This window comes from Phaenicophaeus curvirostris, chromosome 3 (genome assembly GCF_032191515.1).
Source record: "Phaenicophaeus curvirostris isolate KB17595 chromosome 3, BPBGC_Pcur_1.0, whole genome shotgun sequence".
Lineage (NCBI taxonomy): Eukaryota > Metazoa > Chordata > Aves > Cuculiformes > Cuculidae > Phaenicophaeus > Phaenicophaeus curvirostris.
In genome coordinates, this window is record NC_091394.1 from 69654682 (window position 1) to 69667243 (window position 12562).

Below are 12562 nucleotides of genomic sequence, written 5' to 3' on the forward strand. Positions count from 1 at the left end.
TTTGCTTCTCAGTTTCTGAAAACTAAGTAGAATGCGCTTCTATGAACAACCCCAGACACATTCCTGAAATAAGATGAAAGTGAATGTGAAAACTTTTTGAAGTTTTACCAACTGTGACTTGCTGTATTTGTACTGACATTTACGGGCTGCTAGCTCTTAGCAATAACTGGCGATTAATGAAAGCAAACTTCCTGGTAAAACATTTCAGATCTCCCCAAATATTTACTTCCTGCACGGTGAGTCTATCTTCTCTCTGTATTTTCATGATATTTTAATTATTTTGCCTGCAACAGGAAAATGAGTGGCAGAAAGAAGGATGTAAAGAGAGGAGGATTTTCTGCCAAAAACCCATGACCCTGTTCTATAGCAATGTTTTCTACTGGCTTCAGTAACAACAGCAGAGGGAGCAAGTTCAGCAGGGGGCTCTTCCCTAACTCACTTGTTCCACTATTATGTCGTCTGTCCTCTTACTGCATATTTCGTACCACAGCAGCCTAGGATGCAAAGACGGGTGACTAGAGAACTGCAAAGGAAAAGAAATAACAAGGGAAAAGGGAAATGGTTCTCTTGTGCTGGAAAGGCAGATGACAAACAGCTGGAAAGATAGGCAAGGAAAAGGGAAGATGTGCACGTACTTCCTGCTGTCAGGAAACAAAATTTCCAAGACATTCCACCACTGAAGACCCCTTCCTTCATGGAAACTAGAAGCACCCTCCTTTTTGTGACATCCATACCACATCTAGGAAAACAATTTATCAATACACAAGTCACGTCAAAATGACAGTAAAGAGTACTGTTCTTATTTTGATTTTTTGATACAATTAGCAGTGACACACTTACTGAGATGTTCTGGGGTTTTATGCAAGTCCTAACAATACACAATAATCCTACAGATATTCCTAAATTGTTATAGAGGTATGCTACCTGGTAGTACCAAAACGCCATGATACTTTACAGCCATTTGAACAAGATCACATTATTGTTCTGCCAATGGAGTACCCTGAAAAACTCCATTTCTCGCAGGACTAGCAATATTGCTTAGCTTTATGTACCCTGCCCTCCTCACACAGTCTCCCCGCTTATATATATATATCCTGCAATAGCAGAACTACATCCCTGAAATGCATCATACTGCTGTTTTTAAACAATGTAGACATTCAGTCTCCCTGCGGCCACTAGTTGAAATGTATTTCATGCTCTCTTACCATATTTCTTCCTCTTCTACACAGGAATTAGAAAAGGATAATTTCAAGTTCTCTTTTCATCCCCCACCTAATCACAAAGCAATGCTGAGATTTACAAACACAAGACAGACATCTGTGTGAAATTACTTTTCTTTCAGAAAGCTTTCCTTCTAAATGTTCTTATGCTATTAGAAGGAGACAAGAAAACATGGACCAGGGGTATGGACAGTGCTCAATTCCATTCTCAATGAAATCTGTTGTTATAGATGTAGAAAAGATGCTGCAACATTGTACCATCTTTCTTTCCTTTGAGGAACTGATACACTAAGTTTACATTTTCATTATTTATTGATTTTAATACATATTTTCCCATAATTTACAGAAAAATAAATATAAAAATTAAGAATTATTAATATATAGCTAAATAAAGCAAGAAGTTATTCTAGAAAGTGAATAACCCTTCAGGACATATTTATTCTGTCAGCCAAGCAATTGAGAAATTTATGGGAATTGTATCTTCACAACTAAGGCCAGATTCTGGTGTACCAGTGATTTTAAAAGAAAGCTGGACTTGGTTTGAATACCACGATTCTAAAAAATATTTTATTTTTTTTGTTTGTGATAATTTACCGATTAACTGAAGTATGACTCTGTATCTTCTATAAATAGAATATCGTTATCAAGATACTCCAAAATTACATTTCCACCATTGTGCAAGGGATATTCTTTATCAGACAGACACGCTTCCAATGTGTGCTCAAATGGCAAGGCTTCTCCAGAGGCAGTATGGCATAATCTCAATTTCTGTAAGACAAATAGTTCAGAAATCACCATGAAGATTTACATATCTAAGGTGCAAAAAGCAGGGCAGAGGAGGCACAAAAGGGTAAAAAAAAAACCAAACAACCCAAAATCAAAACACAGCAACCTGGAAAATGTTTGTTATTACTGATTTACCTGGGCTGTTGATTTGTTGTTGTCATTTTTAAGGCTTGCTAAGGAAGCTGCAAAATCTACTACTTTGCCAATACTCCACTTTCTGCAAAAGAACATGGGCTTGCATTTCTCTTTGTTCCCCTTTGGTAAAAATACTTGAAAGTAAATTCTTTCTGTCTAGAAAAACATGAAAAATATTTTTAAAAAATTATTCGCAACATAATTTGAGTCATAGACATCTAATAGTTTTTCAGTAAAAAAAACCATTAACCCAAACATTACCAACTGAAAGTTGTTCTGTTCCATCATGCCCAAGGCCCCATTTTACTGCAGAATATAGATGACTCAGATCATCAAGTCCAATCCCCTCCAACTGCAGGCACATATATGATGGACAGTAAGCACAGAAAGGTGAAGAAAACATCTTTTGCCAGGGGCCTACAGCTAGACTGTCATACATAGACAGGCATCAAAAGGTATCCGCCTTGGGTTTACTACACAATAGTGACTGCTCTGTGTAGAAAAAGGTGAGTTTAAACAAACAGTGCTGGCTTTTGGCATGTCTCAAATTGGAACGCAAAGTTGGGTAAAACAGAACAATTCACTGGACTAGAAACGACTACTTCACAAACCAACATTCCAGTCACGGCCAGCTAATCCCCTATCCTGTTTTTCCTCCTTTTACCTGCTAAACACACTTCTAATATCTACTAGACTGAAACATTCGTTTAAGAAATTTCAAGAGTAACGTATGAGGGACAGATTTTGAACAGGTTTGGGACAATCCCTTTCTCAGGTTTATTTCTTCTTGACGTTCAACATAAGACACTGAGCAAGCATTACTGGCATATTCATCAGCTAACATTGCCTTCACTGGGCCCAAATTGGACACTTAAACAATACAGAAGTCTTCTTTTTAAAGGATTTACTTATATCTTCCCTAGAAAAATACAGAACTACCCCTTCCCCAGCTGTATTCATAGAACTAAGCTTGAATTTCAACCTGTGCATTTTCCTCAAAACTTGAGTGCCCTCTGTACACAAGAATATCTTTACCATCCAGGAATAGTAAAAAGCAGCGAGGCAAGCAGGACTTGAAATCTGACCACCTTCACTGTGATTTTTCTTCCTATTATCTAATTAGAATTTCACATGTTGCAGCTTGTGCCCATTGTGCGCTGTCTTTCTGCTGTGCACCTCCAAGAAAAATTTATCAATCTTCTGTAGACAATGATTAGAGAACTGAAGTGCCTAAGAAGCACTCCAGAAACCTCACATACAAAAAATCTGCCATGAAACCAGAGCAATCTGGGCAGAAGGCAGCTAGGAGTCCTGAGACCAGGAAGCAATTTAAACAGAAAGATGTGCTGAAGGTTAACAGGCTTAATTTATCATGGTAGAATTATTGCTATTGTAGATGATTAAGCAATTAATATTCAAATTAGAAAATGCATAGTAAGATAAATCAGCATACAGTAATATGCGCTGCACTTTTAGTTTTTGGCTTCAGAATTGGGAAGCAACTTTTAAAATTTTCTTATAGGTATTGAGGATGGACTTCTTAAATTATGTTCTGCAGTACTTGAAATTAATTACTTTCCCTCCAGCAGATCTTTATTAAAGTGGTACTATCTGTGAAGAATGCTAGAAGCAGGTCTTTGTATTATGGCTTCTGCCTAGGCAGTGATCTAATTATTAAGCATGACAAAGCATAAAAAAAGATATTAATGAAAGGACTAAGTAATGGAATAGCTGTAGTTGTTTTAAAAACAATAATTAAATGTACTCTACTAAGGTAACGCCTAACAATAACACTATCACATAGAATGTTTTCAGTATTATAAAACCAATATAGCAATTTAAACTTGGTGTGCTGCAATATAATGTGGTGAAAATTAATTTAAATACAGTTTTTATAGGAGTACAGATCTAAAGTGAAACCCTAGATGAAAGAATCAAGTTGTTTCCAAACTCAACATAATCCTGATGTGTGGAAAAAGACTCTAACACCAGATTTGACTGGCCACAGTAGTGGACTACAATAAAGGAACCTGAAATACTGAAAATCAAAGAAATTAAAGTCTGAAAGAAACAAAGCAACTGTCAGAATTTTCCCACTTCCACCCCAAAGGCAGAAACAATTGACCTTGGGACCCTCATACATCATCCAGAAATGCAATAAATGTCTACTGCATCCAAGTGGCAGAAATAAGAATGGAGCTTTACAAAATACAAAGCTCAGTTTTGTATGAGATAGGTTCAACCTGACTGGTACAGAGATGCGCAAACTGTTTCCGGCCTGTGTCAGAAGCCTCTCATCTACCCAGCATGAAAAGCATCCCTTTGGGATGTGTTTGCCATGTGTGACTGGTAATAATATAATACCATCAGGAGACTTCTAAACCAAACTGAAAGCGTACAATTGAAGTGAAACAAGTGGTGGTGAGCCTGCATAAATCAGGGGTATGCTGGTGACTTGCTCCATGGTTTGCCTACTGAAAAACTACAACTGAAGGAAGAGCAAAAGGAGGGAAAGGTATCCTCATCTCCACCTAGTCCCATTCCCATAAATGGAAACCCTCTTAAAACACAAAAATATCCTGACTTTATCTCTTATCCGAGAGCTCTATCAGGGAAACTAGACAAGGGGCTCAGACTAGTGGAGGTACAAGTGGCCATACCCTCTGCTACTTGAGAACTAAGACCCACCCTTCAGGAAACAGTGAACAATAAATTAAAGACCGATTTCCTCGTAGATACCGGAGCACAATGATTCATGATTAAAGCAGAATCATGTCCTGGAGCTCTCCCTCTGAAACATCAGAAAACACTAGTAAGCCAAGTAAATGGAGCAGTGGTGCCTTAATGAATTGTTAAGGTAAAACAGGAACTTCCCTTTTGCCTCCTCTGACCTCCTGAAAACAGCAAACACAACTAGGAAACAAATATATTCCACGTGGATATTCTTTGAGCTGGATACAGGACAACACTAACTGGGCCTATTGAAATAACTGATGAAGAAACAATGCCAGGGCCCCTGCCAGGAGGTTGCTTTTGGGGGGACCAAATCGATAAGCATTAGGAAATAACTTCCCTGATCCACTTGGCAAATGGATTATGTTGGACCTCTTCCCTCGAACACCCAAGAGGTGGCATTATATCCTTACTGGAGCTGAAATAATATCAGGCTTAGGGAAAGTTTTTGCTTGCCAGGAAGCTGATGGTCTTGGCACTGTGGCAGGAGTTAATCAGTGGTTTGCTGACACTCCCATGCCCTCTGCTGTGCAGTGTGACAATGGCACTCATTTAAAAAAATACCAAAACATCACAGAGTTGCCTGGGTGTTCCACCTGCCCTACGGACCCTAAAGTAATGGTACAATCAAGATGTACAATGGTCTAATAAAATGAGATGTAGGGCAAAGCTTATACACAGGAAAATAGGGTACAAGCTGCCTGATGCTTAAATAACTGACAGAGATCCACCAGATACCTGATTGAACAAGTTCATATACCTGCTCTCCAGTCTATAAAAGATCTAAACGCCTCACTGCCAGCCTGTAAATATTTCCACTATGCTTGAAATTGTCCAAAGTGTTACAGTAGATCCTGTGAGGAACATCTGCAATCGGAAATTATTTTGCTTTCACAACTAGCTATTCAAAATCGTTGGGCTTTGCATTACCTTTTAGTGCCACAAGGAGGTGTATACGCAGTAAATCAAATAAGTAACAAGAGATTTAGAAAACGTCCCACTTCGTCTGAGAATTCAATCATTGAAAACAAACATGACTGACCTGAGGCAAGGACTTGTCCCCACACGCATGCATTTTCAGTTTCATTAATGCCACTTTTGCCGCTGTCTCACTGTTTTTTGCTCCTTTACGTTTTTTGCTTTTTGCCTCCTCACTTTTTTTAGACTCTGAAAGCAGTATTATTCCTGTTAGTGTACAACTCAGATTGTCTCCTTAACATATCTTGCAATTAGCCTATTGGGCCTCATTATACGTCCAAAGTTCCCATTCCTTCCATGTCCCTTTCAGGCCCTCCTGAAACCATGATATCGGGTATTCCTCTTCAAGAATGTTTGGAATTGCTACAGTCCAAACATAATTCCTGTACAGTGAAAAGTAGGTGAACACTATCATGAGTTAAACACAGGTCGCAAAAGAGGAATAGATATAAATTCCTGAGTTTCTACAGTTGTAGCCACGACAGCATTCTTATGGCAAAAGTTTCAGGTCCTCCTTTATACACATAATGCCACTGTCCAGTCAGGCAGTGCTCTTTGTTCTCTTTCCTGTCCTAGATCTTGTCTAAAAGCTGCAAAACATTACTTTGTAGTCACATTTTTTTTGCCAGCTTGGTAATCCCAGCTGACTGGCATGTGCATCCAATACAACACAACCGCATCATCTGCACATGAATTAATATGCAAATAATAATGCCCAGGCACAATTCATTGTTATCATACTCGTAGAATAAGACAATAATTCTGAAAGAAATCTGAGCCTTATTTAACCTTTAAAGATTCTCTTGATAGACATATGCTACTCTTGTGTCAATCTAGATGAACACTATTCCATGCTGACATATGACTTTAGGACTATTTAAGCAAGAAACCCCATCCTTTCTTCTTATTTGGTCAAACCTGAACCTTGAGGGGAGGTCACAAGCTGAAATAGCCTTCTGAAAAAAAAACGTATGATACATGTCCTGCTGTACTTGCCTATAATATCTTTAACTAGCTGCTGGGTGGCAGCCATTCGAGGTTTCGGTGTGTCCAGTTTCTCACATTCATGGTCTGATTGGTGCCGGTGTCTGTAAACAACAGTGTAAAACTTTTATTACCTTTTCCATACATGAATTGAGTGAGTATTGATGTCTAAACACTCTGTTCCACTCACTTCAGACAAAAATGTTTTTCACAGTAGGGACATAAAACTGGCAAAAGCTCCTTTCCGTTGCAGTCCTTGTATGAGCAGGGGTAAGATCTGTGCTGACCTGGTTTCACTGAATTGTTTCTTATATTTACCTATGCAATAGTAAAAAATATTTTGTGTAAGCAAACAGATAGTTCAGATACAAATCACCACCCCAGCTTTCCAAAAGAACTCTTCCAGCTCTTCATTCTATGGGCAAAACTAGTCCAGTGATTTTCTCCTACTTACATCCTGGTTAAGTTTAGCTCAGAGTCAGAAAAGGAACCATCAGCCTACTCAAACCCAATTTAATTCTACAGGCAGAAAAATAATAGATTCATTTTTTAAGCTTGTCACATTCTCATTTAAATGATTCATAATTATATACTGTGTGCATATATCTAATGTGAAAATAGGCAATTATGTTGCATGGAATTTTAATACTAAGTTAGTCATACATTATCAGATTACCTCAGAACACCCATGAGCATCCCGGCTCCTGTGTTGAAGGCTTTTTGGAAAAAGAAGAAAATGTGACACTGTTATCAACAAAACTGCACGTGAAAACATTTAAGTGCTTAAAGAGTGATCTGACAGGTTTTATCATGGGAACACTTCAACTAAATAATGAATCTTTTCCAAAATTTGTTCTAACAATTTCACATCTTGAATGGATTGATCATGTTCTTCCAGAGTATGTAAATCATTTAGTGTTCAGAACTTAAGCCCTAAGAAAGCAAACCATTTCAAGAGAACGAGAACATTAGCATGCTTAAGAATTCAGCTCAAAGCAACAGGAGTTTGTCTGTTTTAATGGATTTTGAATTACCTTCCAAAACAGCAGAAATTCCTTGAAGCTCCTAACACATGAAAGTGAAATCTGCCCTCGGTTTACCTGAGCTTATCTCACCTGTCCTCTGCTAATCTGAAGTGTAAACCAAAGTGCAACCCTGATTTGAACCTTGGAAGAAATTTCTTTTTTTCCTACAAGAAAAAAAATCCTCCCGCCAAAAAAGAAATCAGTACAAAACAGGGTCCAAGCTAGATGCCTTCCAAATTAATTCACCTGCATTCTAGAGATATTCCCACTGATTTCAAAGTTCCCCAACAGCCGCTAGGGAAAAATGTGTCAAGATGAATGAAACAAGTATTTTTTAACTAAATGAATCTGAATTGAGTCACAGAGTGCTTTATATGGCATTTAGGTCTACAGAACTGCCACACTGAGCTTATGTGGGAAAACCAGTTTTATTGCCTTTTGTAACAAGGTCACCCATCTAGTTGGCCTAGGAAACCCAGTAGATGTGGCAAGTTTGGATTTCAGCAAACCTTTTGATATTATCATTTACAGTATCCTCCTGGGAAAAAAGTCAAGCACACAGTGAGGAAAGTCCATAATACACTGGGTGAGCCACTGGCTGACAGGTTGGGCCCAAAGGGTTATAGTAAATATGGGATGGGGCAATTCTGGTTATACATACAAACTGGGGAATAAGAGACTGGAGTACAGCCCTGTGGAAAGAGAACTGGGGATTTGGGTAGACGGCAAGTTGAATAGGAGTCAACAGCGTGCCCTGGCAGCCAAAAGGGTCAAGCACACCCTGGGGTACCTCAACTGCAGCACAGCTAGCCAGTCAAGAGAAGTGATTATCCGACTCTACACTGCACTGGTGTGGCCCCACCTTGAGTTTTGGGTGCAGTTTTGGGTGCCTCAGTACGAGAAGGACATCAAACTATTAGAGTGTGTCCAGCAGAGGGTGACCAAGACAGTGAAAGGCTTCAAGGGCAAGAGTTAGGGAGGAATGGCCGAGGTCACTTGGTCTGTTCAGCTTGGAGAAGAGAAGACTTGGGGGTGATGGCCTCATCACAGTCCACACCTTCCTCAAGGTGAGCAGCAAAGGAGAAGCTCCTCTCTCTACTGACTAGCAACAGGACACAAAGGAATGAAATAAAACTGCATTAGAGGAAGTTGAGATAGGACATTAGGGAAAGTTTTTTCATTGAGAGGATGGTCAGTCACTGAAACAGGCTCCACAGAGAGGTGGTCAAGGCACCAAGCCTGTCACAGTTCAGGGAGTGTCTGGATGACACTCATAGTCACGTGGCTTAGTTTTAGTGTGGAGCAGGGAGTTGGTCTCAATGATCCTTATGGATCCCTTGCAATATGAGATAGTCTATGATTCTATGAACTTACCAAAATACACCTGAACAGCCATCACATACAAAGGGAAGAAAATCTGAAAGAGAGAGGTTTGTTTCCAGTTAGACAATGTGGTTGTTGTTTTGCTAAGAGCTCCTAGCTTAATTTTTACATGATTAACTTTTGTTTACCTATGTTATGGGGTAGGTAACTTTACAACGACACTTAACTTCATCTACATGCTGCCTAGAAGTGGCTTTTGTAATACAGTATTAACTCCTCTAGTCAGTATTACTGAAAAACATAGGAGTAGGTAAATTATACTTAGATTCCAAAAGTTGGAATTATGCTTTAAATTAATTTTTTTTTCAGTACCAAATTTGAAACTAGAAGATTTGGCTAGCCACCAAACTTACCATTATGCTAGACACTGAATTTATTGTGAGACCTCTCAATACTATTTACTAACTGCCGGAATGCTAGACAACCTACGTTTTTATTATATGGATTGCCACCTGGAGGAGATGCCATCCCTTCAAAAAAGCCAGCGTCTCCTTCATTTGACAGTCCTGACGATCTTGCTCCTTCTTCTTTACCCTTTATATCATACATACCTTCCTTGTGTAATTTAAATTGCACATACTTCTTAAGTCTCTGCATGGATCCCTCATCTCCTACATCAATGCTTACAGATAAAATCACTTCACTGTCTGCTGAATTTGGCCACTTCACCAATGGCAGCAAATGCCAACCTCCAGGCCATTATTCAATTTCTCCATCCTTCAGATTTCGTCTTAATGGAATGCCACGCAACTGGACTACGCTGTTCAGAGCACAAATATCTTAGCCACTTAATCTATAAGACTGCGTGCTTCCATCAGAAAGCTTTCAGCACTAGAGTTTTTGCTACCTCTTTCTGAAAGGTTACATTTTCACTACCCGAGATCAGTGAAGGCAAGCAAGGTTGAAAAATGGAAAAAACAGGGTAATAACAGCAAAGCAGCAAACACCTACTGGCACAACTGAAACAACAGCCCTGATAATGCATTGTGCAGTGCTCCTGTGTGTTATGCCAACAAGACCTGACTCTGGGACATGGCTGTAGTTTAACCCCAGCCAGCAACTAAACATCACACAGCTGCTTGCTTACCCTCCCCTCCAGTGGGATAGGAAGGAGAATAGTGGGGAAAAAAAAGTAAAACTCATGAGTTAATAGGACAGCAAAACAGAAACACAATAATAGAACATGCAAAACAAGTGATGCACAACACAATTGCTCACCATCCCATGACCAATGCCCATCCCATCCCTAAGCAGTAATCACTGTCTCACAGCAAACTCCTCCAGTTTATTTACTGAGCATAATGTTAATACAGCATTGATTATCCTTTTGGCCAGTCAGAACCAACTGCCCCAGCTGTGCCCTCTCCCAGCTTTCCGTGCAACCTCAGCCTCTTTGGTAGCAGAGCAGCAAGAGGAGCTGAAAAGTCCGTGACTGCTCAGCAACAACTACAAACGTCAGCATGTTATCCACATTTTTTTCATCCCAAATCCAAAACACAACACCACACCAGCTACCACAAAGAAAACCAACTCTACCTCATACCAAAAAACGCCAGCAAATAAAACTCTCCAAGACTTGTTTTGGACTTTTAGAAAGCAAACATCCTTTACCAGCTCTGGGCAACATGTGGGAATTATCTCCATCAACCGTGCAACGAGACAAAGGCTGGTTTCAGAATGTATTTCCCACTTACATGGATATGTACAATTTTTCCCAGAATTATTACATATATTATATTACTTTACAAGACCTAATTTCAACATTACAAAACTCTGCAACAGCCAAAACTCTTGCTAATTTGGAGCTGGCTCCAGCGCTCTGCTTGACCATGGCTTTTAAGATACATAAAAACTCCAAGCAGAGATCATTACAGAAGAGACATCTGTTCAGCACAAATCCCACTGAACACAAGGCATTATCATCTTCAAGGAACAAACAACATCTAGAAAACACTGTTATAAAAAAACCACCCCACGCTATCAGAGGCACACTGTGTCTAACTTCCAAAAACCACAACTGCTTAGACCAAACGTACTTCAGCTTAAATCAAAATATTCCACTTTGAAATAACTCCACATGTTGTATCATAACCCATTCGAAACCAGGCCAGACGCCTGCCCTTTGCTAAGAATCACAACTGGAGATTTCTCACTACGGAGCTTGTCGTTCTGGCGGTCCCTGCTCACCAGACGCCGCTCGGAGCTGCAGACCAGCACCAAAGCCATCGTTAGGCTGCTACAGCCACCGACAGAACCAGGCAGCACACGCGGAGAAGAACAAGACACGAGGGAAGCGAAGCTGACGCGGCGCCCCGTACCGAGGCGGCGGCAGCCCGGCACCGCGCAGTGCTGCCCCAGCTCCAGCTCCGCCATCGCCGCGCGGGGGCTGCCGGGATACTGGCGGGGGCGGGGCTGGTCCCGGCGCTGCCGTGGGGTCAGGGAACGGTTTAGGTCGGCAGAGACCTTAACGATCACCCAGTTCCAACCTCCTGCCATGGGCAGGGACACCTCCCACGGGATCAGGCAGCTCAAAGCCCCGTCCGACCTGGCCTCGAACACCTCCAGGGATGGAGCAGCGCACAGCTTCCCTGAGCAACCTGTGCCTGTGCCTCACCGCTCTCATAGTGAAGAATTCTTCATAATGTCTAGTCTAAATCTGCCCCTCTCCAGTTTATACCCATTTCCCCTCGTCCTGTCACTACAAGCCTTTGTGAACGGTCCCTCTTCAGCTTTCCTGTAGCCCCTTCAGATACTGGAAAGTCACTATAAAATCTTGGAGCCTTCTCTTCTCCAGGCTGAACAAGCCCAACTCTCTCAGCCTGTCTTCGTATGGAAGGGGCTCCAGTCCTCTGATTATCCTTGTAGCCCTCCTCTGGACCCGTTCCAACAGCTTCCTTTCCTTTTTCTGTTGAGCATTCCAGAACGGGACACAGCACTCCAGCCGAGGTCCCACAAGGAGGGCTCGGGGACGCGAGCTCTGGCCGTGCCGGTGCCCGCAGCGCCTCCCGCCGCACCGCGCTGCTGCTACCGGGGCGGGTTGTGGCTTTACCCTTGCTTTGAGCCGCCTCAGCCCTCCGAGCAGCGCCCGCGTCCAGAGGCGGAGGGAAGGGGAGCGCAGCTTTCCCAGCTCCTCGAATCATAGAGGGGTTCGGGTTGGAAGAGACCTTAAAGATCATCCAGTTTCAACCCCCCTGACGTGGGCAGGGTCACCTCCCACCAGACCAGGCTGCTCGAAACCCCGTCTAACCTGGCCTTGAACACCCCCAGGGATGGGGCAACCACAGCTTCCCTGGGCAACCTGTGCCAGTGCCTCACCAC

General features: G+C 41.5%; 1 protein-coding gene across 2 annotated transcripts; it reads right to left on the reverse strand.

Moving 5' to 3' along the window:
* Positions 1-1015: 1015 nt before the first annotated feature.
* ZFAND1 (zinc finger AN1-type containing 1) lies at positions 1016-11626 on the reverse strand. 2 transcript variants are annotated; one of them, XM_069854292.1, is made up of 8 exons: positions 9697-10133; positions 9236-9278; positions 7513-7552; positions 7027-7154; positions 6849-6940; positions 5917-6041; positions 2142-2297; positions 1016-1988 (listed from the first exon to the last, which is right to left on the reverse strand). In XM_069854292.1, the coding sequence occupies exons 1-8, from the start codon at positions 9839-9841 to the stop codon at positions 1818-1820; spliced, it is 900 nt and encodes a 299-aa protein (XP_069710393.1). In that variant the 5' UTR covers positions 9842-10133; the 3' UTR covers positions 1016-1817. The 2 variants fall into 2 exon arrangements, with proteins under 2 accessions (XP_069710393.1, XP_069710394.1); XM_069854293.1 differs by lacking the exon at positions 9697-10133 and adding an exon at positions 11563-11626 and having other exon boundaries at positions 1044-1988.
* Positions 11627-12562: the final 936 nt, after the last annotated feature.